Below are 24,915 nucleotides of genomic sequence, written 5' to 3' on the forward strand. Positions count from 1 at the left end.
AGGGCGTGCGTGGCATGGATGGACCCCACGGGCCCAAGGGGAACCTGGTGAGTAATAGTAACAACAACAACAACAACAACAACAACAATTTATTATTTATACCCCGCCCATCTGGCTGCGTTTCCCAAGCCACTCTGGGCGGCTTCCAACAGAACACTAAAATATTAAACATTAAATGCTTCCCTAAACAGGGCTGCCTTCAGATGTCATCTAAAAGTCTGGTAGTTGTTGTTCTCTTTGACATCTGCTGGGAGGGTGTTCCACAGGGAGGGCACCACTACCGAGAAGGCCCTCTGCCTGGTTCCCTGTAACTTGGCTTCTCGCAGTGAGGGAACCGCCAGAAGGCCCTTGGAGATGAACCCAGGTGTCCAGGCAGAACAATGAGGGTGGAGACGCTCCTTCAGGTATACAGGGCCGAGGCCATTTAGGGCTTTAAAGGTCAGCACCAATACTTTTAATTGTGCTACTTTGAGTAGCCCGGGGTGCCTCGTGGTGGGTGCTGGGTGGGCTGCCATCCCAAACTTCCCTGGGAATCCAGGACTCAAAACGCCACTCAGATGAGGAGCTTCACCACATGACCTTGGGCGGTTCACGGTCTCTGATCCCAAGGCTGTTGTGAGGACTAAATGGGGAGCAGGTGATCCCACGAGATCACCTCCCCCCCACCCGGACCACTTCTTCGATCGGCTACAAGGTGCCACACAAGACACTTTCTGCGTTTGTAAGAATTCAATATTTGGCTGTGGTGGCATCTACACTTTCGGAACTCCCTGCCTCTTGATCCCAAGAGGCTGTCCGCTTTTGAGCGACTGCCGAAAACATCCCTGTTTTGATAGTTGCTTTTAAAAAAAAAAGTGGATGTGAATTTCCCCCTGCCTTAGTATTTTAACTTTATGTTTTAAAGCAGGGTTGTAGATTTCTCTTGATTGTATGTTTTTCTGCTATTGAAATCTGCTTTGGGTGGTTGTTGTTTTTTAATACAGTCAAGCAGTCTATAAGTTTTAGGAAATGAAGAGAGTGTTAAGAATACACAGTGTATTCTTCTGTGGAGGAAAGTGGCTGGGGATATCGGTGTAACAAATGAGTAAATTGCTCTCTCGCCCCTTTTGAAGCTGTTCTGCAGGGAAGATGGAGATGCTTGATTTCTGCATTGCCTCTTCTGCACATTGAGGGGGCTCAATGAGGGGCTCCATGCCTGCCCCCCATAATAAATAAATAAATAAATAAATAAATAAATAAATAAATAAATTTTATTTATATCCCACCCTCCCCAGCCGAAGCCGGGCTCAGAGCAGCTAACAATAAAAGCAACACAGTTTCCATAAAAACACAATCAATTACGGTAATTAAAATACATTCTAAAATCAATTCATTCTAAAATCAATTCAGAATGAAATTAATGGCAACCATTGGGCTAGAGTTCTGTGAGGATCACCAAAGGAGGGGGTCAGACTGTGCCTTGGCCAAAGGCCAGGCAGAACAGCTCCGTCTTGCAGGCCCTGCGGAAAGATGTCAAGTCCCGCAGGGCCCTAGTCTCTTGGGACAGAGCGTTCCACCAGATTGGGGCCACAACCGAAAAGGCCCTGGCTCTGGTTGAGGCCAGCCTAACCTCCCTGTGGCCTGTGGGGGACCTCCAAGATGTTTTTCTTTGAAGACTGTAAGGTCCTCTGTGGGAAATCCCAGGAGAGGTGGTCCTGTAGGTACGAGTGTCCTGGGCCATGATGCTCCCCAGTTTCGGACTGTGACAATCTGACTCTGAATCTCTTGTTTTCGACCAGGGACCTCAAGGGGAGCCGGGACCCCCTGGCCAGCAGGGGACACCAGGGACGCAGGTGAGTGAACCCCGCTGGATCCGTCCCCAACATCCTCCTTCCCGCTCACCCCCACGGCATGAAGTCCGCAGGCCGGCTGGAATGGGGAGATAGACTGCCCCTGAATGGGGAGGATCCTTACGGCGGCCATCAGGACTGGCTCACAGGTCCCTTTCCTCTCCAGATGCATTGTTTTGAGGAGAAGCTCCAGCTGCCGTTCCTCAACCTGGTGCCCTCCACACTTTTCATACTACGATTCCCATCAGCCCCACAGGGTATAGGGAATGGTGGGAGTTGCAGTCCAGGGCCTCAGGTTGGGAGAAGCCAACGCCAAACGCTGCTAGATAGATTCCTAGCCAACGTTGATTCCTGCGTTTTAGGGGGTTGGACTAGATGACCCTGGGGTCCCTTCCAACGCTATGATTCCTGTGTCCGGATCAGCCTTTTGGCTATGATCTGCTCTTGTCCGTTTAATATCAGATATGTCCTCTACTAAGTGGATTTTTGGAGCTGGGAGATGGCAGAGGGAATGGCTCCATCTACTCCCCATCTGTGGAGTGTCTTGTGGGTTCAAAAAGTAGAGGGAAGCAACATTTGCAAGCTTATCTCTTTATTCAAGAACGGACAACTTTCAAGAAGTGCTCCTTCGAAGCTGCAGCTTGCCTGCTTCTCTGAAAACGGGCTGATTCTCTTTGCTTCAGATGGAATGGGAGACAAAAAGGCATCAAATTGGGAGAATTTGCTTGGGAAATAGAAATTCTTCCCGGGTTTGGTGTGGGGCCTTTTTGACCCTCTCCGGAAATGTCTCTAGAGGAGGCCTCCGGCCGACAACTGTGAGAGCAGGATGAGACCCCTTGAGCCCGATCCTGCAGGCTCTCCTGACCTTCTGGCCCCAAAGGAACCACCCCGAGCGAGGAAGGATTCGAGGGGCCGCCAGAGAGAACTGGGAGGGTGAACGTTTTTGTCCTCGTGTGGGGGGCTCAGGAGGGCGTCTCCACGAACCCTTCACCCGGCGTTCTCCTCTTTCTCCTTCTTCTCAGGGATTGCCGGGACCTCAAGGTGCAATGGGACCTCATGGGGAGAAGGTGAGCTGGGAGGGACCCCGGCTTCCTGACCAAGAGGGGCAGCCGCGCCGAACCCCAAAGCAGGGAGGCGGCCACTGGGCTAGGTTGGGTGGGGTTGGGTTTAAGGGTTGGTTTGGGTTTTAGGGTTGGGTTTAGGGTTGGGTTGGGTTTTAGGGCTGGGTTTAGGGTTGGGTTGGGTTTTAGGGTTGGGTTTAAGGGTTGGGTTGGGTTTTAGGGCTGGGTTTAGGGTTGGGATGGGTTTTAGGGCTGGGTTTAAGGGTTGGGTTGGGTTTTAGGGTTGGGTTGGGTTTTAGGGCTGGGTTTAAGGGTTGGGTTGGGTTTTAGGGTTGGGTTTAGGGTTGGGTTGGAATGGAATGGAATGGGTTTTAGGGATGCGTTGGGTTTTAGGGTTGGCTTGGGTTTTAGGGTTGGGATAACCATTCTTGGGCTAATGGGATTTTCTCCTTCAGGGCCCCAGAGGGAAACCTGGACTTCCGGGGATGCCTGGTTCTGACGGCCCGCCTGTAAGTACCTGCCCCTCACCACTGCCTCAGGCCTCCCGTGGCTCAGTGCCCCCCCCCAACAAAGATGGGAGCCATGTTTAACAGGAAGTAGCTGGTGGCCGTGTCCTCTACCTTCTTGGGGTCCCCAGTGAAGAGAGAACGCTGAGAAGCCACTGTTTCTGTCAAGGGGAGGACAATGTTAACATGATTATGGTGGGGTTTTCCTAGTTGCCATGCTGGACGCCAGTCCCCCTCACCAACACCTTCACCCACCCATGGTCACAACCATGCAACCTTGTTGCAGCAGTTTCGTGGTCGGCCTACCCAGCAACGCAAGCGGGTTGGGGCCCTTGCGAAAAAGAGCAGGCGTCCATAAGGCCCCTGAGATCCACCCAAAGGGTGGCCCTTCTGTCCTGGTGGCACCACAAAGTGTCACAGATCAGCCTCCCACAGGGTAAACTGTGAAACGTTGGCATGACAGCCACTTTTGGGGCCCACAGGGGGCAGTTTCGAACAGGAAATGTGCTCTTTGCATTCGCTGGTAGCCATGTTAAACAGGAAGGCAGCCATATTAGACAGGAAGTGAGTTGATGTGGCAGCCTTGTTAAACAGGAAGTGAGTTGATGTGGCAGCCATATTAGACAGGAAGTGAGTTGATGTGGCAACCATGTTAAACAGGAAGTGAGTTGATGTGGCAGCCATATTAGACAGGAAGTGAGTTGATGTGGCAGCCTTGTTAAACAGGAAGTGAGTTGATGTGGCAGCCTTGTTAAACAGGAAGTGAGTTGATGTGGCAGCCATATTAGACAGGAAGTGAGTTGATGTGGCAGCCATATTAGACAGGAAGTGAACTACGGTCAGTAGTAGTAGTAGTTGTTATTATTATTATTATTATTATTATTATTATTATTATTATTTATTTCAATTTACATACGGTAGCACCCTTGATCCCAGGGTGGTGTACAACATTAAGGACATAATTTATGCAGTATAATAATAAAAACACAATACAGAGCATAATAATACAGAGCATAATGATAAAATAATCGTAATCATTCCACCCCCCACATTTCACATAGCCTGCTAGTCATATTAGACAGGAAGTGAGCTGCGGCCCCATCCTTTGTGCCTCCTCCTGGCATTTTCCAGCTGAGCTCCCATGTCCCCAAAGGGCTTTCCCCTGGCCCTGGGCAAAGAAGGCCCTGGCAGACTGGCATGGAGATAGTGGGATTCGAGAAGGAGGCAGCGATCCAAGTCCCGTGGATTATTAACTCAACTCCTTCTTGCTCTCTCCCTCCTTCCTTTCACCCCAATCCCTTTCTCGTAGGGCCACCCTGGCAAAGAGGGGCACCCAGGCACCAAAGGAAACCAGGTGAGAAGGGGCAGCCCCACGCCCAGCATGTGGCAGCAGTCTAACCAGGGGGGTGATGGGGGAAGTATGGAGTGGCGCCCTGAGGCTTCTCCTGCCCACGAACGGCCGTAGGTGGCAGACGGTTTCTCTGAGCCACTGACACCGTTTGGGTCTCTGCTGACAGCAATGGGTCTTCAAGAGGGAGAACAAGCCTTTCCAGGGCGGGCAAGCAGCTCAGTTTCCAGACCGTAAGTGGAAAAATATCCCAGGAAGAGCAAAGTACATTTTAAAAAAGATGCTTTTATTTTTGCACTCCTGCTATGCCCTTTCCAGACACTAGGTGGCAGGAGGAATCGACACAGAGAGCAGTGCCTCCTTTTCCATCCAGCAGGAGGCAGTGCAGTCTCACACATACAAAGACATGCAGTGCTCCGTTAATCTGCGGAACTCCCTCCCACAGGAGACGGCGATTGACGGCCGCCAACCTAGACGGCCTCAAAACAGGGTTAGGCAAATTCACGGAGGACGAGAGAGCTCTTGATGGCTACTAGCTGGAATGCCAGTTGTTTGAATCCAGAATCCAGAATCGTGTTCGAATACTGCTTGCCGTTTCCCCACAGGCATCTGGTTGGCCGCTGGACTAGACGGTTAGGTTCTTAGGCCCTTACGAAACCCAGGTTCACACACACTTTGCAGAGGCCTCCCTTAGAGGGACCCTCACAGACACAGAGCAGGGACGGAGAGGGTTGCATCCTGAGCAACTTGGTATTTCGGCCTTGCCTGAAATCCAGAGATATGCCGGGAAAACGGGGGCGTCGAGGGGCGGAGGGCAGCTGGTTCGGTCATTTCCCCATCCTACCTCTTAGCCAACACAGGCAGAAATCCAGCTTCGGCTGGCATGGAGAAGGGGAGCGGGCAGCACCTGTTGAATTTCAGCCTGCCCTTCAGCTCTTAAAGGTCGTGCTGGTAAATTGACGGATTTAATAAGACACAAATCCAAAACTATGGTACAGAAACAATGCGAATGCTTAAATGAATATTCACACAGGCAGGGCTCAAATGCGAAAGTTTGGTTGTGCTTAGACTAACCTTGTGAAGAATATAGAGAACATAAAGATTTGACGGACTATGAAAGAGCTCAAGGAAAGGAAGCGACCGAAGAACAGGTGTAAAGGTGAAATGAAGAGACGTGTGGTGAATGCAGTGGAAAGCTATAGGAATATTTTAATTAGGATTTATATGTTGTAACGTTTGAAGTATAAATTTGGTATTATTGATTAGGAAAAGTATTTTTTTTTTCTTTTTTTCTTTCCTTTTATCTTTCGTCTCTTTTCTTTTCTAGTCTGCATGTTGGACAATACGTAGACAAATGTGTTTACAGTGTTATGTATTGATTTTTCTTTCTATTCCTTTTTTCTTTCCTTATAATATTTAATAAAAACTAATTTTTAAAAAAGTCGTGCAGGTGGGGTAGTGGAGGAGCGGAATGAAATTTGCTGAGAGGCCCTGATCCCTGAGGGTCTTCCGGTGGGCATTTTTTTGGGGAGAGTCCCTCCTTGTGATTTCTCCTTTGACCGGCTCCTCCTCTCTCTCTCTCTCTCTGCTCTCCCCTTCCAGGGCCCGTCTGGTCCTCAGGGGCCAGTTGGCTACCCAGGGCCTCGTGGGGCGAAGGTAAGCAAGCGCCTGATTGGCTCGCGGGACTTGGCAGGGCCGGATTTCCCGCCGTCCTTTGCTTCCGAGGCACAGGGCTGCCCTTTCCGATTGGAGAAGGGGAAAAGGGCGGCCCCTTGGGGAGCCTTAGAGAAGTTGGAAGGGGCCCCTGGGGGTCATCTAGCCTAACCCCCTGAAGCCACCCTTGCGGCCTAGGACCCACGTACCTACGGGACCGCCTCTCCTGGTATGCCCCGTGGAGGACCTTAAGGTCCATAAATGACAACACTTTGGAGGTCCCAAGATGCAAGGTGGCTAGACTGGTCTCAACTAGGGCCACGGCCTTTTCAATACTGGCCCCGACTTGGCGGAATGCTCTATCACAAGAGACTAGGGCCCTGCGGGACTTGACATCTTTCCACAGGGCCTGCAAGACAGAGCTGTTCTGCCTGGCCTTTGGTTTGGGCTCAGTCTGACCCTTATGTTTCCCTCCCCTTATGGCTTTGATCTATGGGCTACTTTTAAAATGAGGCTGCATTTGAAATTGCATTTTAACCTGCATTTTAAATTGGTCTCTCCCCCCCGCCCATTATGTTTTTACTGTAATTTTACTGGTATTAGCCGCCCTGAGTCCGGCTCTGGCCAGGGAGGGCGGGGTATTATTATTATTATTATTATTATTGTTATTATTATCATTATCATTATTATTATTATATAAGGTGGCATATGCAGTCAGAATGAAATAAATCGAGTGGGCCCCTCCCTCGCTCCTTCACCGCAATTTGTATTTTTCTGCAAATATTTTCCCTGTGATCTTCAGTTGGTGGGTAGTATACAAATTTAATAAGGGATGTGGGTTAAACCACAGAGCCTAGGACTTGCTGATCAGAAGGTCGGTGGTTTGAATCCCCGCAATGGGGTGAGCTCCCATTGCTCGGTCCCTGCTCCTGCCCACCTAGCAGTTCGAAAGCACGTCAAAGTCCAAGTAGATAAATAGGTACCACTCTGGCAGGAAGGTAAACGGCATTTCCGTGCACTGCTCTGGTTCTCCAGAAGCGGCTTAGTCATGCTGGCCACATGACCCGGAAGCTGTACGCCGGCTCCCTCAGCCAGTAAAGCGAGATGAGCGTGCAACCCCAGAGTTGGCCACGACTGGACCTAATGGTCAGGGGTCCCTTTACCTTTAGCTTTTTATACAAATCTAATAAATAATAGTAGTAAGAATGGTTGCACACCTTGTAACTGTCCTGGGAAAACTGGGAATTTTAAAAAATTTTTGCATGAGAGAATGGCAGTCATTTTGGGTGCTGTGATCTCGCACCACAATCTTATCCCCCAAAAAGTGCTTTTGGTGGTGGGATGGTGGGGGACATGATCGCACGCGAGTCCCGCAAATTAATTCGGGAGCGTGTCCCGGAAGACGTGTGTCGCGGTTTTGGGCCCGGACCTGTTGGGTAGGAGAGACAGGACGGGTATGGCTGGAGGGGGGGAGGCGGGAGCCTGGGATATAAGACCCGCCACGGATAATGTCTCCCCCCAAACCCCTCTCTCTCCTCGTAGGGGATGGACGGCATTCGAGGCTTCAACGGCCACAAAGGCGAAAAGGTGGGTTCTTGGGAAGGGAAGTGGTGGGTCAGAAAACAGCAGCAGCATCCCCCAAAACCCACATTTCTGTTCAGCTACGGAGAAAACATGAAATCCCATAACTGTAGGGTTTGGAGGGGCCCCCAGGTGTCATCTAGTCCAACCCCCCACAATCGCAGCAAAGGAATCGCTGGCAGGTGGCCATTGTTGTAAACAAATAAATCTGCCCCTTTTTTCCCTTATGGGGTATCCAAGAGCCCATATAGAGTCCTTATGTGGGTTCCCTATTGGTAGGAGAGAATAACAGAGGCCAACCAGAGAATATTGAGAAGCAAAGCAGCTAGTAAGCTTGATCTTTATTCAACTGTTGCAACAGGGTGCCCCCCTCACACGCAGGAAAGGAGGAGGAACCCAGAACCAAGTTGTGCCTGCCCTTATTTTTTAATTCCCTTCCCTGGAGCTCAAGACCACCCCTCCATACATCATACATACATCACAGAAGGGATGTAACCTAAGACCACCCCCCACAAACATAATACCTACATCACAGAAAAGGCGGTCTACAGCAGAAATCTGAGTGCTTTGCTTACCTCCTGTCTGGCAGGTTACCTGTTAATGCTCACTTGATTGGATTGCCTGGGGAGCCCGGCCAGTCTTTCGTAATGACAAATACTTAGTTCCTGAGCCAGGTCACAGGCTCACGCCCTATTCATATCTTAAATGTTCCCTTAAGACAGAATTTGTGAAGGAGGAGACAATGGGGAGGCTTTTCCATTTTCCTTTGACCTTGCAGAGAAAACATTTCCTCCGTTTGGGAATCAAAAATGGTTTCAGGTCGGTCATCCTGTGCTGATCGGAATTCCTGTGCTGATCTGTGTACGTGCTTGGCTGGTACACTTATGAACATTTAACATTTCTCTAAGACCTCAAAATTCCTTTCATCCAACCTGGGGGTTGTGGTAGGGGGAAGAGCCTGGGGTCTTCTTAATGCCAACCCCCCCCCCTTTTATTTTCTGCAGGGGGAAGAAGGATTTCCTGGTTTCAAGGGCGACATGGGCGTGAAAGGGGACCGGGTAAGTAGGACGAGCCCCCTCCCCCCTTGCACCCGCAGCCCCCTCCCCTGTTTCTTGTTCCTGCCTCATTCTCTCTCTCTCTCTCTCTCCCCCCCCCCCCCGATCAGGGCGAAGTCGGCGTCCCAGGATCCCGAGGCGAAGACGGCCCCGAAGGCCCTAAGGGCCGCACCGGACCCAACGGGGACCCAGGTCCCATTGGGCTCGTTGGAGAGAAGGTGCGGATTCTGGGTTTGGGGGGTGGTGGAGATAGAACGTAGAGTTCTGAGGGCCCTGCAGCGGTCATCTAGTCCAGCTGCAGGTGGAGGTGGACTGGTCCCCCTGTGGTTTTATAGTTCGTTGGGAGCCGTCCGGCAGGGAAGCCCAGTCAGATGGGTGGGGTACAATTATTATTATTATTATTATTATTATTATTATTATTATTAGTTCATCTGGTTTTATTCCTTTTCGGGGTTTCAGGGCATCCTCCCTGGGGGTATAAGGTCTCCTTGCTCACTTTATTTTTTACGTCTCTCTTTCTTGCAGGGGAAACTGGGCGTTCCGGGTCTCCCTGGGTATCCCGGCCGACAGGGACCTAAGGTCAGTATTCCTCCAAATTTAGGTACTTGACCTGCCTTACTGTTCAGGGAATTTTTTCATGTGTGACATTTTAGTGTATTTTTAATCTTTGTTGGAAGCTGCCCAGAGTGGCTGGAGAAACCCAGCCAGATGGGCAGGGTACAAATAATAAATTATTATTACTATTATTATTATTATTATTATTATTATTATTATTATTACTGACTCCAGTTACTTTTGCTCTTGCACCCCCCCAAAAAAAATCTTCTCACCAGTGTGTTTCCTTCAACAAATAACGGCCATAAATCAATTGTGAACACGGAAAACCCCAAATATTTGCAATATTCGGCCATATTCCCTGGATTCTCTGTAAAAGTGGAGCAATCGAAGGATGATGATTTGGGGGTCGTGGGAGCCGTTTCCTTCCCCTGCAAAGGAGGGGGGATAAATTTTCCCTGTGTGAATCTGTACCGGCCCCCTTGCGGCATCACCACTACCCAACGCTGTGCCCCCCTAATAACGGGGGTGGAATCGTTCCATCTCCTTGCAGGGAGAGAAGTTGTTTCCGTCCCCCTCCCGCCTCCTTCGTGGCCCCTGCACTCTCTGCCCCCCCCACTCCGATTTTCATAGAATTGTAGCGTTGGAAAGGGCCCCCTGATGCCATCTAGTCCAACCCCTTGCGCTGTCCCGGCTGGTCCATGCCAAAGCCCCCCCCCCTCTCCCGCCTTGTCTTAACCACCTCTTCCTCCTCCTCTCCAGGGCTCTCAAGGCTTCCCTGGCTTCCCCGGGACGAACGGCGAAAAGGGGGGACGGGTAAGTGGCCCCCTCCTCCTCGAGGAGCTCCCAGCCCCCCCCCAGCAACTTCTCTTTTGGGTGGGCGGTTTCGGAAAGATGTCAAATTCGTTAAACTAAATAGTTTCGAATCGATTGCTGCTGTTCTGAATTTTTTTTTTAAAGTTTTTTTTAAATTTTATTAGATGTTACCCCCCAGAAAAGGAAAAAAAAAGAAATAGAAGCAATACATAACCATACATAAAATATACGCAATTTTCCAGAACGCAGACTAGAAAAGAAGAAAGACGAAAAATAAAAGAAACCAACAAAAACGGAAAAGAACAAAGAGAAAAAATGCTTTTCATGATCAATGATTCCAAATTCACACTTCTAACATTATGATATATAAGTCCTAGTTGAAATATTATAAAAGACTTCCACCACTCTTCTGAATTTTATGGCGGCAGCGTCTTCCTTGGGGGTTGTGCAGATGGCTGTTCCAGTGCTTTTTCTAGGGTTAGGGGGAGCTGGGGGTGAGTCTAGGGAACGTAGGGCCCCCCCAAAAGTGAGAGACTGCTGTAAAGGAAGCCCGAGTTCCGATCCTGCCAAAAGGTGTTGGAGCAGCTGGGGGGGGGAACTAAGCCCCTTTCGCAGGATGAAGCTAAACTGTGTTGATTCGTCACACAGCTAGAAGGAGGAAGAGGGGAAATGGGGGGCTGGGGGGGGTTAAATGTTTGTGGGATCCTGCTGTGGATCATCTGCCTTTGTTCCTCCTTGCAGGGGATCTCTGGGAAGTTGGGACCCCGAGGCGAGAGAGGCCCCACGGTGAGTAGCCAAGGAGGAAGGTCGGGTGGGTCAAATCGGGTGGGGGGCAGTTTTTGCCTTCCTATCCCCATTTCACTCCCCACATCTTAATGGACAGTTGGGGGTGGGGAGGCGGGACCCACACATACTGTCCTTCCCACCCATGGGAAGGGGTGCCAGGTCAGGATCACCCTAGACCCAAAATTCCAGGGCCCAAGCCTGAGATGTGGGGGGAGGTCCTGGTGATATGCTGGGGGGCAGATGGTGGACCCCAGTGGTTCTTCCTCTGTGTGTGCTCCCTCCTACTGGTGAGGCTTGGAGACGGAGGTTAATTGGGAGAGGAGAAGGGGGAGCGGAGGGGGGCAGACTCCCCTGAGAGCACTTGCAATAATATTCAGAGACAGAGGTTAATTGGGAGAGGGGAAGGGGGAGCGGAGGGGGGCAGAATCTCCTGAGAGCACTTGCAATAATTTTCAGAGACGGAGGTTAATTGGGAGAGCGGAGGAGGGGAGGGGAGAACCCCCCCACCCAAGAGAATCTGCGATACTGGCAACCCCCGTATTAGGCGCCACTGATGCATGCGCAATCATGCGCTGAACCCGGAAATGACCGAAAGGAGGGCGGAACTGGATCCCCTCAGATGGGAGGGAGGCTGCACTGGGATGAGTTGCCCCCCTGGCTCTCCGGATCACTTACTTCTCTCTCTCTCTCTCTCTGCCCCCTGTTCTTCTAGGGGCCACGAGGCCAGCGGGGGCCACGAGGGGCCACAGGGAAGTCTGGAGCAAAGGTTGGTTTATGGGATATGGGGCTCTTTGTCTCTGGACTCAGCTATACAGCTGCAAATATAACATTTTAAGTGTGTTTTAAGTGCATTATACAAATGGGACACTAGATGGCGATGTTGAGCTAACTGCAAGTTCAATATATATCTTAAAACGTTTTTTAGAAAAGCATTTTCACAGCGTGTTTTATATATGTTTAGATTCAGCCTCCCTTTCCAGGGGCCTCCTGGGTCCTCTCAGGGCTGGCAGGGGCGATTCTGTGTTTCTAAAAAGCTTCCTTTTCATCTCATCCTCATGCAGGGCACATCGGGCAGCGAAGGACCAGCCGGGCCCCCCGGGGAACGGGTGAGTAAACAGGAAGGAAGACGGGGGGGGGGGGTTAAGGAAAGATGGAGGAGGGGGAGGAGGAAGGAGCCCCCAGTGAGAATCTCAGGGAATTAAGAGAGCACCGAGGCTCAAATTTAAAAGCGCACGACATGTGAACATCCAGTAGCAGGGAGTTCCAAAGGTCACAGCTGCCTTTCCTCAGGCATCGCTGCTCTGGAATCTGGGGGGTGATGGCGCATCCGGATCCAGCACAACGTTTATTTATTTTATGTATTTGTTTTGTGACATTTATTTACTGCTTGACTGTAAACAAACAAACAAACAAACAGCAGCCTCAACGTGGTTTGAAGGGAAGAAGAAGATAGAAGAATAAAATTGTCAACGAGAAAAATTCACAGCAATAATTTAGGACAATAATTTCGTTAAACAAGCAGATTAAAACTCACACCACTTTCTAAGCCCCTAAGTATGAAGTTTTGAGCACAGCGAAGGCACCTGCCTGCTATCAAGTGTCAGGGAGTTCCCAAGGGCAGGCCCTGCCCGACTAAAATTTTGAAATTGTCAAGGCTTTTGTTACACGTTGCCGGTTGCTCTCTGGGTGCTGCTGCTACTTAGGGGTCGGTTTCCCTTGCGTCACCGTCTGCTTAGTCGGTAGAGCATGAGACTCTTAATCTCAGGGTTGTGGGTTCGAGAAACATGTTGGGCAAAAAGGATTCCTGCTTTTAAAATTATTCTTATATATCACATTTGTATACCGCCCTGTGCCCACAGGCCTCAGGGCGGTGACAACATAAAATCACAAAATACATAATAAAAAACCCAATAACCCCCCCTCTTACAGGGGGTTTGTCTAGATAACCCTTTGGGGTCCCAATGATTTTAGGAAGCCTTGCGGTTCCTGCTCCACCAGCTGCTTCTCAATGTTTCCTTCTCCTTCTGCGTCTTCCGCAGGGTCAACCGGGACCACAAGGACCAAACGGATTCCCTGGGCCAAAAGGACCTCCGGTGAGTTCTCGGTTATTTGCCCCCACACTCTGCCCACCCCCACCGGTCACCCCCCCCTCCGGCCACCCACTGACCCTCTTGTCTTCTTTGCCCACAGGGCCCCTCGGGGAAGGACGGCCTGCCCGGACACCCTGGCCAGCGGGGAGAAGTCGTAAGTTACTCTTTGCTTACTCTCTGCTTATTACTCCTAGTACTCCTACTCCTGGTACTCCTACTCCTACTCCTACTCCTACTCCCTCTCCTCTCCCCTGCTGACCGGACGACATCGCTGCAAGGCGGATCTGTTGGCTGACCGAAGAGCAACATTCGTTTCCTTATGAAAGTTCAGCGGTACCTCGGTTTTCGAGCATCTTGGAAGCCAAACATTTTGGTTTCCGAATGCGAAAACCCGGAAGTACCATATTTTTCCCATTTTTGAATGCGCCTTCGAAGTCAAATGGCTTCTGCTGCATGTTTTTCAGTTTTCACCCTTGAAATTGACGCTCTCCCTTTGCACCTCGGTTGTCTAACGTTTTGGAATCTGAACGGTCTTCCGGAATGGGTTACGTTTGACAACCAAGATAACCGCTGTAATTCCTACCATAGAACTAGATCACAGTGGTTTGCAATTATATAAAAGTAAAAACCATTAAAAAAGTGAAAGCAAGCCAAAGAATTAAAAACAAACGCTAGCAAACCATCGCAGAAGGACCTATTCGTAATCACCTGGTGGAATCAAAAGGTTTCCAGCAGGCGTTGAAAAGCTGGTAGGTCTCCAGTGGCAGAGAGTTCCACAGGGCTGCGCCGATGACACTGAATCTTTGGCTTCTCATTGTGGTCAAATGAGCCTCACCAACTTGGGGAATGACCAACAGCACTCAGGAATTGAGCTGAGCTATAAAGGTTCAGGCGATCCCTTAGGTGACCTGGAACCATTTGCTTCCTCAGGATTTCCCAACAGTTAAGACACTCAGAGTTGAGTGACTCTGAGTGTCTTTTTTTTTGCTTTTGCGCTCTGCACACACTCAGGGGTTTTCACGCATTTGACGGCTGGCCCTTGGTGCGTCGAAAACCCTGCTTTCCAACGGATCCCCCTCACTCCTCCATCACATCTCATCCCACTTCTGACACCATTGTGGACACCAGGTCATTCAGGAGGAATCCCACCCAAGGGAGAGTCGTGTTGTAAACAAAATCTGCCCCTTTTCCCTTATGGGGTATCCTAGAGTCCTTACGTGGGTTCCCTATCTGTAGGAGAAAATAACAGAGGCCAACCAGAGAATATTGAGAAGCGAAGCAGCTAGTAAGCCTGATCTTTATTAAAGCTGTTGCAACAGGGTCCTCCCCCCACATGCAGGACAGAAGAGGACCCAGAACCAAGGTGTGCCCGCCCTTATATAGACATTTTAAATTCCCTGCCCTGGAGCTCCAGATCACCTCTCCATACATCATACCCACATCACAGAAAGGGCGGTCTACAGCAGAAATCTGAGTGCATTGTTTACCTCCTGTCTGGCAGGTTACTTCTTAATGCTCACTTGATTGGATACCCTGGGGAACCTGGCCAGTCTTTTGCAATGATAAATACTTAGTTCCTGAGCCAGGTCACAGGCTCACCCTATTCACACACAGACAGACATACCCTTAAGACAGGATTTGTGAAGGAAAAGACAATGGGGAGGCTTTTCCATTTTCCTTTGACCTTGCAGAGAAAACATTTCCTCAGTTTGGGAATCAAAAATGGTTTCAGGTCGGTCTTCCTGCGCTGATCTATGTATGTGCTTAGTTGGTACATTTATTATATATCTAAAACTTTAAAATTCTTATCACAGTTGTAACCTCCCCCCCTTCTTTCTCTCCCTCACAGGGATTCCAAGGCAAGACCGGACCCCCTGGAGGACCGGGGGTTGTGGGGCCTCAGGTAAGGAGATGGGGGGTTGCTCTGCTCCTCCCCAGCACCAGAGAGCAGCCAAAACCCCAGACCCTGGGAGGGGACAGTCAGAAGATGGCAAGAGCGGGGCCTGTTCTCTTTTAATGAGCTGTATTTTAACAGATGTTGGTATTTTGTATTGTTTTAGTTCTGTTTAGAGTTTGATGACTTTAAAACAATTATATTTAATACCTTTCTCGTTTAATTTGATTCAATTTTTTTGACTTCCATCAGTCCTGTCTGAAAATTTTCCAATCTAATCTAATCTAATCTCTCAGTATGCATTTCTTATTTTTCCTATTACATTTCAAACTCATAACCAATATCTCTATCTTTTCCTACTTTGTAACACTTTGTATATTTCTCCTTACAAAACTTTTTGTAGTCCTACTAGCGTAATTTGTTGATTACAGTTGCTCTTCAAATAATTCAATATACTTCTTCCAATCTTCTGTAAATCTCTGGTCCCCCAGGTTTCGAAGCCTTCCTGTCATTTTGTCCAATTCTGCGTAGTCCATTAATTTTGTCCGCCATTCTTCTTTCGTCGGAATTTATTCTTGCTTCCATTTCTGGGCTAACAAAACTCTTGCCAGTTTAGTTTGATGTCTTGATTGGTTGGAAGCCACTCAGAGGGGCAACCCAGTCAGATGGACAGAATATTAATATTAATATTAATATTAATATTAACCCAGAGGGTTCGGTTGGGCCCTTATACCTCTAATATGCTTAAGACTAACATAGGAACACCACAGGGATGCGTACTCAGTCCGCTCCTTTATATTCTTTACACGTACGATTGTGTCGCTACTCACCCTAGTAATAGGGTTGTCAAATTTGCAGATGACACAACCGTGATTGGGCTCATCTCTGAAAGGGAGGGTGAAATGGATTATAGAGATGAGGTGGAGCGGCTGACAGAGTGGTGCAGAGCTAACAACTTGCTCATAAATACAAGGAAGACAAAGGAACTTGTGGTGGACTTTAGGAGACAGAAGAGCAATGTCCAGCCACTTTTGATTGATGGGGTCTGTGTGGAGAGGGTAACAACGTTCAGATTTTTGGGCATTGAGTTACAAGAGGATCTGTCCTGGAGTGTCAACACAAGGGGGCTTGTGAAGAAGGCGCAGCAGAGACTGTATTTTTTGAGAATACTAAGGAAAAACCATCTTCCGCAGAAACTGCTGCTTGCCTTCTATCACTGTGCCATTGAGAGCGTGCTTACTTATGGCTTATGCGTGTGGTACGGAAGCTGTACTACCCAGGACAGGTTGGGGTTGCACAGGGTTGTGAAGGCAGCAGAGAGCATTGTTGGCTGCCCACTCTCCACCTTAGAGCGGATTTACGCCACAAGGTGCCATAGGAAGGCACTGGACATAGTAAAAGATCCATCGCATCCTGGTCACTGTCTCTTCGAGCTCTTGCCGTCGGGACGGAGATACAGGACGATGAAGACAAGAACAAGCCGTCTTAAGAACAGCTTCTTCTCCAGAGCGATCTCGGCCCTGAATGGGAAGCCCGGACTTTGAAAGTCATCAAATCTCCTTTGCTGTATTTTACTATATTTTTTTAATTGGTGTTTTATGTATTTTATTATATTTTTTTTTAATTAGTGTTTTTATGGAGCAGCCAAGTAATTTCGTTGTCCCCGAAGGGGGGCAATGACAATAAAGATATTATTATTATTATTATTATTATTGTCTGTGCAAGTTACATTGAGTCCTGGCTTGGGGAAAAGTCAGGATATAAAAGCAGCAGCAATAACAACAACAACAAATTATGAATAAATAAATCACTAACAATATCAATAATAATAAAATCTGCAGGGTGGGGAAGGGGTTGTTTGTGGAGGGCTCTCTCCTTGCTCAGGGGATTCAATCCTTGGAGGTTTTTAAGCAGAGGTTGGCTGGCCGCCTTTCATGGACACTTTAGCTGAGATTCCTGCATTGCCGGCGGTTGGTCTGGATGACTCTTGGGGTGCCCTCCATACCCCACACCTCTCTGTTTCCTTGGCAGGGCCCTGCAGGAGAAACAGGCCAGATGGGGGAGAGGGGCCACCCCGGCCCGCCTGGGCCTCCTGGAGAGCAAGGCCTGCCTGGACCCTCTGGGAAGGAAGGCACAAAGGTATGTCATGGGCAGGGGGAGCGAGGTCTGGGTGCGAGGGCATGGGGGGCGGTTTTGGAGGGGGGCTCATGGGCAGCCCAGCAGGGGGAGGCGGGGGTGGGGTTACGGGAAACATCTAGGTGCGAGGCTGCTCAGTCACCCAGCTCATTGGGCAGAGCCCGCGGGTCCCTGTGGAATAATAATAATAATAATGATAATAATAATTAATAGTAATAATTTTTATTTATACCCCGCCCTCCCCAGCCAAGACCGGGCTCAGGGCGGCTAACACCAGATATAAAAACAATTGATTGAACTACAACTTAAAAACAAGATTAAGCACAACATTGAAATGCAGCCTCGTTTCAGTAGAAACTCAAATCAGAAACTTTTTGGGGAGGAAAACGTCAAGTCTTCACCAAGGCCAACTATCCAGACTGGTCCTACATGGGCCAGAAAAAATGCCAGGAATAAAGGAAGGAGTCCAGCCACCAAAGTTTATTGCGCAACAGGTTCAAAGAGGAATTTTGAACCCTGAGGATGGGGTGACAAAGACTTTTAAAACTTTCCCACCACATCCCAGAATACAGTTCGTACAGCATCATCGATACATCATTGCTACATCACTGACATGTCGCAAAAGGGGAGGGGTAGACAGGGCTTAAAGGGACGTGGGTGGCGCTGCGGGTTACTAGGACTTCCCGATCAGAAGGTCGGCGGTTCAAATCCCCACGACGGGGTGAGCTCCCGTTGCTCAGTCCCAGCTCCTGCCAACCTAGCAGTTCGAAAGCACAATGTGCAAGTAGATAAATAGGTACTGCTCTAGTGGGAAGGTAAACGACGTTTCCGTGCGCTGCTCTGGTTCGCCAGAAGTGGCTTAGTCATGCTGGCCACATGACCCGGAAGCTGTACGCCGGCTCCCTCGGCCAATAAAGCGAGATGAGCGCCGCAACCCCAGAGTCGGCCACGACAGGACCTAATGGTCAGGGGTTCCTTTAGCTTTTAGACAGGGGTTACACTAGTTTAAGCTTGGCAAAGGTGTCCAGACAAGTCCTTGGTACAAGATTAGCATAAGCAGAAATGTCAGGGCAAGACCCAGGTATAAGATTAGCACAGGCAAACACCTCTGAAGTCCCACCGCCCAAAGTACAATAGACCTTCCTTTGCATGTCTGGCCCCTTGGCAAGTCTTGTGATGGGATTAGGCTTTCCTTGGCCAACAATCAGCTCAGCAATTGTCACCTCTGGGCACTTCCTGGGGTAGGAGGTGTGCTTGGGCAGGTGGCGGGGAAAAGAGTCGGTTTTTTGAAGGGCAAAATAGTGTTGAAATGGAGGAAACTGGCAAAGGAGTTGATTTTATATTACTGTATTTCTCACTCCATAAGACGCGCCTGACCATACGATGCACCTAGTTTTTAGAGGGGGAAAGCAAGAAAAAATATATTCTGCGCAGAGCATGTAAACGGCTCTCGCTTTTCTTGCTTTAAACCCTTCCGTGCCTCCTCCCGCTTCGCTGAGAAGCCAGCAGAGCAAGAGCAATAGCTGTGCAGCGCCTCTTCTTCTGGCTTCCCAGCAAAGCGGGATGAGGGACGAAAGGGAGCCCTTGCAAGGGAGCGCTGAGCAGAGCCTGGCAGCGGCTCTTGCTGGGGGAAGGGACAGAGGGCAGCCCGTCAGTCCCTTCTCCCTCCTCAGGGAAAAGCCTCCAAGGACTGCGCTCCCTTTAAAGAGCTGCGCGGAGCGTGTGTGTGGATCTTGGGGGCTTCTCCGCGAGGTGGGAGAGGGGACTGACGGGCTGCCCTCCCGCCTGCATTCGCTCCATAGCAGGGAAAAAGTGTGTCTTATGGAGTGAAAAATACGGTATTTTTTAAGCTAGGTAACTTCCCTGAGCTTTCCAGTTGAAAGGATGCATTTATGCATAATATCTGTAACATTTAACAACTTTAAAGATGTGGGCCCCCCCTCTCTAAGGGACCCGCTACCTTTCCCGGGGACTCACGGGGTGAAAACATCCAAAGCGGAACCCCTTTTTGGGGTGCCTTTGTGAGGTTCCAAGCACTGCGCTAGTTAGGCTCAAAAGCGGAGGCTGGAAGCTCAAACCGTGCTTTCAAAGGTCAAGAAAACTTTCCTGGAAATCCCCTTCGCCCTCTAAGCCCCGCCCCTGGTATCACAGGCTCCGCCCCTTAGCACCCAGGCCCCGCCCAGTGCGCCCCAGAATTATGAGCCTCGGGATACCTGCCCCCCTTCCCCCTTCGAGGATCCTGCCATGATAGATTCAGGCCCCCCAGCCCAAGAAGAGGGGGACTGGGGTTTGGGGGGCTCTGGCCAGGATTTTGCAGGGTCAACGTGTCCTTTGCCCCCTTCTGCGTTTCAGGGCGACCCCGGCACCCCCGGAGGACCCGGCAAGGACGGCCCGGCTGGGCTGCGAGGCTTCCCCGGAGAGCGCGGCCTGCCTGGAACTGCCGTACGTACTTGGGGGGGGGGCTCCTTCCATGGGTTGGCCTGGGGAGACGTAGCCTGGGTGCAGGGGGGCCCCGGCGTTTTGCGGGGCAACAGTCGTGCCTGCTCTGAGGGCTGAGATTAAACTGCCAGGAGCTAAATGTAGGTAGAAAAATACGCAAATCCTGCACTGCTTTCTGGGGTTTTTTTTTGGGGGGGGGGTAAGAACCTCACTTAGTTAAGGATTTTTATTGATTGGGGGGGGGCAGCTGCCCATCTCTGCTCCCTCTTGGCTACACCCACAGTGCAACAATACAAATCTAGTCAGTAAGAGCACAACAAGTTAAAAGTTAAAAACAAACGGGGTTTTTGTGGGGGGGGGGTCCCTCTTCATTTGCTTGCATGGGCCGGGAAGAATAGAAAGTATTTCAGCAGGTCTGTGAAAGTTGGCACGGAAAGGGCCCCCTGATTCTCCAGTGGCAGAGAGTTCCGCAGGTTAAGCACTGTCTGTTGCAGGGGATGCCAGGAAACAGGGACTTCTGTTCACATGTGGTGGGAGTGTAAATATGTACAAATTTTTTTTGGCCAAAGGGTGTTTAATGAGATAACAGAAATCACTGGGTTAAAGCTGACCAAAAGTCCAGAGGTAGCATTGTTATCAATTTACGATGGGACGGAAGGTTTGCAGGCTAGCAAGGACTTGCTCACAAGTTTATTGACAGCCGCACGGATTATGATAGCCAGGAAGTGGAAGGGGCAAGCAGAATATAGAAGGGAAGAATGGTATAAAGAGGTGTGGGATATAACTATTAACGATAAATTAACACGTGCCATTAAGGTAAGACGGGGAATACGCAGAAGGAATGGTTTTAAGGAGATACGGAAGGTGTTTGTAGAATTCGTACTGTTAAAATGGAAAGGGGTTAAACCATCGCACAAGGCGCTGAAATTTTGGGTGGCTGGATAGTTACAATGGAGTGGTCTCAAATATATATATATATATAGAGAGAGAGAGAGAGAGAGAAGGGGCTTTTTTGTCTTGGGGTGTGCCCCCCCCCTTTTAAAATCTTGTAGGGAGCAAACGACTCCTTTGCTGGGTACCCGTTTGTTCCGGATGCAAAAATGACTCAGGGCCAGGCTGTCTGAAAAACTGTATTCCCTCTTATAAGGCTGCCCAGGTTTTGAGATCTTTTTTTGGGGGGGGGGCTTTTCTTGGTCCCACCACCCTCCCAGGAAGACTTGGGCAGGACAGGGCCTTCTTGGTGGTGGCTCCTCCCAAGCAACCTTGGAACTCCCTGCCTTGGGAACCCAGACTGGCTCCTGCCTTGTTGTTCTTCTGCTGGCAGCTGAAGGCTGTTTTATTCCCACACTTAAGGTGTGTTATTTTAGGGGGGCCCCCGAAGCTTCAGTTTTGCAAATTTCTTCAGTGAGGGGTCTTACAAATATGTTTTGGGGTGTGAGGCATTAAAATCTGCTATTATTTTTGCGACTGGGGAAACATTAGATGAAGAAGCCCATAAACTGCTTTCGGGAAACCAGAGAATTTAAATTTTACTTTCTGAAAATGTCAGGTGCTGCTAAATGATTATTATTTATATTATGTATTATTAAATACAAATATTAATATATAATATAACTGCAAGTGCCTGGCAATAATTTTTAATGATTTCTATTCAGTTTTACACACATTTTGCTCACCAAGCAAAACTGAGTCATATTAACTTCACCCAAATACCTTTTGAATTCCCAAGTTCTGTTGCAACTTTTTAGGACCCCTCATTTTTTGAATGTGAGCATTGAAAAATTCACCACAGGACTTTGGGAACTGGACGGGTTTGTTTTCTTGGTTTTTTTTATTTTAGGAAATGGCTTTTCAATAGTGCTGTGCTGTTTTTATTATTGTATTTTAGCAGGTTTGCTTTAATTCTATTAGAGTTTAATTAAACAATTACCCTTTGTATGCTTTTAGCTTTTTGTATTTTACGTGCCTTGAGTCCCAAATAGAATTACTTTGGTTTATTTGGTTTATGATTATTGTCATTATTTGTTAAATTGCTTATACCCTTTTAAGATTCTTTTAGCTTCTTTACTGAAAAATAGAATTATATGGTTGCATCTCAGGGTTGCGGTTCATAGCAAAAAAAAGGCAAAATAAAACCCCACATTGCCCTCTTTGGCACTGACTTCAGAACAGAGGGACTCCCTGCCACTTGACCTGCACCTCCCACGCTGCCTTGGCCCTGCTGCCGGCGCTGATCCTTCGTTTGCTCACCTGGCTGTTTATATTTGACTTAGCTGTGATTCCTGCTTCACAAGGGGGCGGCGGGTTGGACTAGATGACCGCTAGGGGCCCTTCCAACTGTGCCATTCTCTTATTCTGCCTTTTTGGTGAGGTTGCGTAGCCCTTAGAAGTCTCTGCAGCACTTCAAATAAATAAACGGGGGACGGAAGAAGGACTGGACAAGGGGTGGGTGTTTTGTGTCTGTGTGTCGACTTGTCGGCCGGCCTCAACCTCTTCCCTCCAACCTTGCAGGGCGGGCCTGGGCTGAAAGGCAACGAGGGACCCGCTGGACCCCCAGGACCCGCCGTGAGTGTCTCCTCCCCCCCCCCCCCGGCCCTGAGGCACCGACCCAACGCACGCCCTCAGCCACAACTCTGCCCTTCTCCTGGCACCTCCTGACGTGCCGATGGAGCTCTGCACATGCCCAAGAGACCACATTCACACCCATATCTATTAAGAATTTAAGTTCTTCCCCAGTTTCTCATTGCCCCCCCAGCTCTCCACATTCAGCTCTCCACATTTTGCAGCAAGGTTATCATCAGAGGAATTTTTGTCGCCAGCCTTTTCCCCCCAGCCTACAGAAGAGCACCTGCAATTAAAATAGAGAATAAAGCAGCCCACTGAAACATTTCAATAATGGAGAGTCAACGCAGGAGAGGGGGGGATTGCTGTCTAAATGGGTCTGTCATCTACATGTTGGATCTTGCATTTGGCAAGAGCCTGCGTCAGCTTTGAGCATCCCACTGTGCTGGGGTAGTGCAGGGTGGCTCCAGCAGAGGGTGCTCTGGGTACGAGCCCCCTTTCTCCATCACTCAGCCTCCCTTCAGGACCCTCTTTTCATCTTGCCTTCCAGGGATCCCCAGGGGAAAGGGGGGGCCCCGGGCCAGGTGGCCCCATCGGACCCCCAGGAAGACCAGGCCCTCAAGGACCCGCTGGCTCGGCTGGGGAGAAAGGTGTGCCTGTGAGTATGGGGGAAGGGGCAGGACTTATGGGTCTTCTTGGGAGGAAGGGAGGGTACAGAAAAAGGCAAGCAGAGCAGGGAGAGGGGCAGATGGTGGGGTACGGCAGAGGGGACCCCCAAGTTTTTCTGGAGGGAGGGGGAATTTAATAAGGACCCCTCAACACTCCCCGAATTCCTGGGTCATGTTGATTAGAATCCCAGAATTGTAGACTTGGAAGGGACTGCCAGGGGTCATCCAGCCCAACCCCCTTCAAGGCAAGAATTTTGTGGAAGAGACGCAGAAGCTGCAAGTGGCGCTTGGGGTCAAGAACTCTGGGGCGCCCCTGGGAAAGGGGGGTGGGCGGTTGAGATTCCGGGGTGAGTCTCCGGGGGCCTCCACCTCACTTTCTCTTTTCTCCCCCAGGGCGAGAAAGGTCCCATTGGCCCCGCAGGCCGCGATGGCGTCCAGGGCCCCGTCGGGCTACCTGGCCCCGCAGGACCTCCGGGGGGCCCAGGTGAGGATGGCGACAAGGTAAGAGTCCGGAGCGCGTCTCCCCAGCCCATTGCCCCGGCCTCTGAGCTGGGCCACCCCATCTCACTCTCTCGTTGTCTCCCTCCGCAGGGCGAAGTGGGCGATCCTGGCCAGAAGGGCGGCAAAGGAGCAAAAGGGGAGCACGTAAGTCGGGGTCATCTTGAGACCTGTGGGGCAGGGCCACGAAATGCGTTGGGTGGGGCTCTTCCTCCCCTGCCTCTCCATCCGTGCCATTCGCCTCTTTCTCTTCCTCCCTGCAGGGGCCACCGGGACCCCCTGGCCCACTGGGTCCTCTTGGGCAGCCAGGAGCCGCAGTAAGTCCTCAAGTTCATTTTACCACCTTGTGTCTGGTGTCATTCGGGAACTTTAAGAATGCCCCCCCAAATCAGCACAGTTATGAAATGCTCAGTCGACCATATTGATTCAATCTAGCGGCCAGTTTTATCTGAACAGAGGGTTGCCTCCAGCTAAATCTCCAAACTTTTGGAGGCAGCCACACTAGTTTAATAAGTTTCCCACCATAACCTGTCAAAAGCATTTTTCAGAAGAGCGGTTTGCGCGACCCGCTAAGGAGGAAGCAAGACGAAATTTGAAACCATCGTGAAGAATTGGGTATCTTTCAGAAGAAAAGGAAACTGGTTTAGTTGTGATTCCTGCATTGTGTGTGTGTGGGGGGGGGTTCCAGCTTGGGTGACCCTTGGGTGCCCTTTCTATAATTCTTGTCTTTCACCCTTCAGGGCGCAGACGGAGAGCCTGGAGCGAGGGGCCCCCAAGGCCACTTTGGCGCAAAGGGGGATGAGGGAACCCGAGGGTTTAATGGCCCCCCAGGGCCCATCGGCCTGCAGGTACGCCCAGGGACACCCTGAACGGAGGGTCACACCTCTGCTCCTCCCCCCCGTCCAACCCTCCAACCTGCCCCCAATTCATTCTGCTCCCTGGGTGGCCTTAGACCAGTCACTCTCTCCCCACCTAACCTACCTCACAGGGCTGTTGTGGGGGTGAAACGGGGGGGGGGGGGGGACCGACCATGTACTACCCCACCTCAAGCTCTGCAGAGGAATGCAGGCGGGAGAGAGATGTCATGAGAAATAACCACGATTGATCCTGCCTCTTGACAGGGTCTGCCTGGACCGTCTGGGGAAAAGGGGGAGACGGGAGACGTGGGGCCCATGGTAAGTACTGCCCCCCTGCCCCTTTTCTATCTCTGTCTCTCTCTGTTCCAAGGCACCCCAATATTTGTGTTTTTTCTCTATACTTATACTTTTCAGATATATACATTTCACTGATTTTGCAATCATTTTGACATTTTAAAACTTGGCTTCCTTCCCCCTCTTCCTGCAGTTCCTTAAATTTATTTTTAATATCTTCTGCATGTCCAAATTCACTTAATTTACTAATTTATTTATCTTATTTAAATATATTATGTAACTGCAGG

The 24,915-nt window shown here is 49.9% G+C and overlaps 1 protein-coding gene across 1 annotated transcript in view; it reads left to right on the plus strand.

The window, feature by feature from the left end:
* Nucleotides 1–24,915, plus strand: part of COL11A2 (collagen type XI alpha 2 chain) — a 100,060-nt gene that overhangs the window by 54,109 nt on the left and 21,036 nt on the right. Inside the window, exons 22-47 of the mRNA XM_083424546.1 lie at nt 3–47; nt 1,779–1,832; nt 2,852–2,896; nt 3,346–3,399; nt 4,706–4,750; nt 6,347–6,400; nt 7,940–7,984; nt 8,983–9,036; nt 9,144–9,251; nt 9,559–9,612; nt 10,351–10,404; nt 11,146–11,190; nt 11,903–11,956; nt 12,252–12,296; nt 13,230–13,283; nt 13,381–13,434; nt 15,130–15,183; nt 17,206–17,313; nt 19,663–19,752; nt 22,261–22,314; nt 22,862–22,969; nt 23,373–23,480; nt 23,571–23,624; nt 23,741–23,794; nt 24,218–24,325; nt 24,599–24,652. Coding sequence (XP_083280672.1) covers nt 3–47; nt 1,779–1,832; nt 2,852–2,896; nt 3,346–3,399; nt 4,706–4,750; nt 6,347–6,400; nt 7,940–7,984; nt 8,983–9,036; nt 9,144–9,251; nt 9,559–9,612; nt 10,351–10,404; nt 11,146–11,190; nt 11,903–11,956; nt 12,252–12,296; nt 13,230–13,283; nt 13,381–13,434; nt 15,130–15,183; nt 17,206–17,313; nt 19,663–19,752; nt 22,261–22,314; nt 22,862–22,969; nt 23,373–23,480; nt 23,571–23,624; nt 23,741–23,794; nt 24,218–24,325; nt 24,599–24,652 — 1,656 coding nt within the window. The remainder of the gene's footprint in view (nt 1–2; nt 48–1,778; nt 1,833–2,851; nt 2,897–3,345; nt 3,400–4,705; nt 4,751–6,346; nt 6,401–7,939; nt 7,985–8,982; nt 9,037–9,143; nt 9,252–9,558; nt 9,613–10,350; nt 10,405–11,145; nt 11,191–11,902; nt 11,957–12,251; nt 12,297–13,229; nt 13,284–13,380; nt 13,435–15,129; nt 15,184–17,205; nt 17,314–19,662; nt 19,753–22,260; nt 22,315–22,861; nt 22,970–23,372; nt 23,481–23,570; nt 23,625–23,740; nt 23,795–24,217; nt 24,326–24,598; nt 24,653–24,915) is intronic.

The sequence above is a fragment of the Podarcis tiliguerta genome (genome assembly GCF_965153285.1).
Source record: "Podarcis tiliguerta genome assembly, chromosome: 2".
In the NCBI taxonomy this organism is placed as follows: domain Eukaryota; kingdom Metazoa; phylum Chordata; class Lepidosauria; order Squamata; family Lacertidae; genus Podarcis; species Podarcis tiliguerta.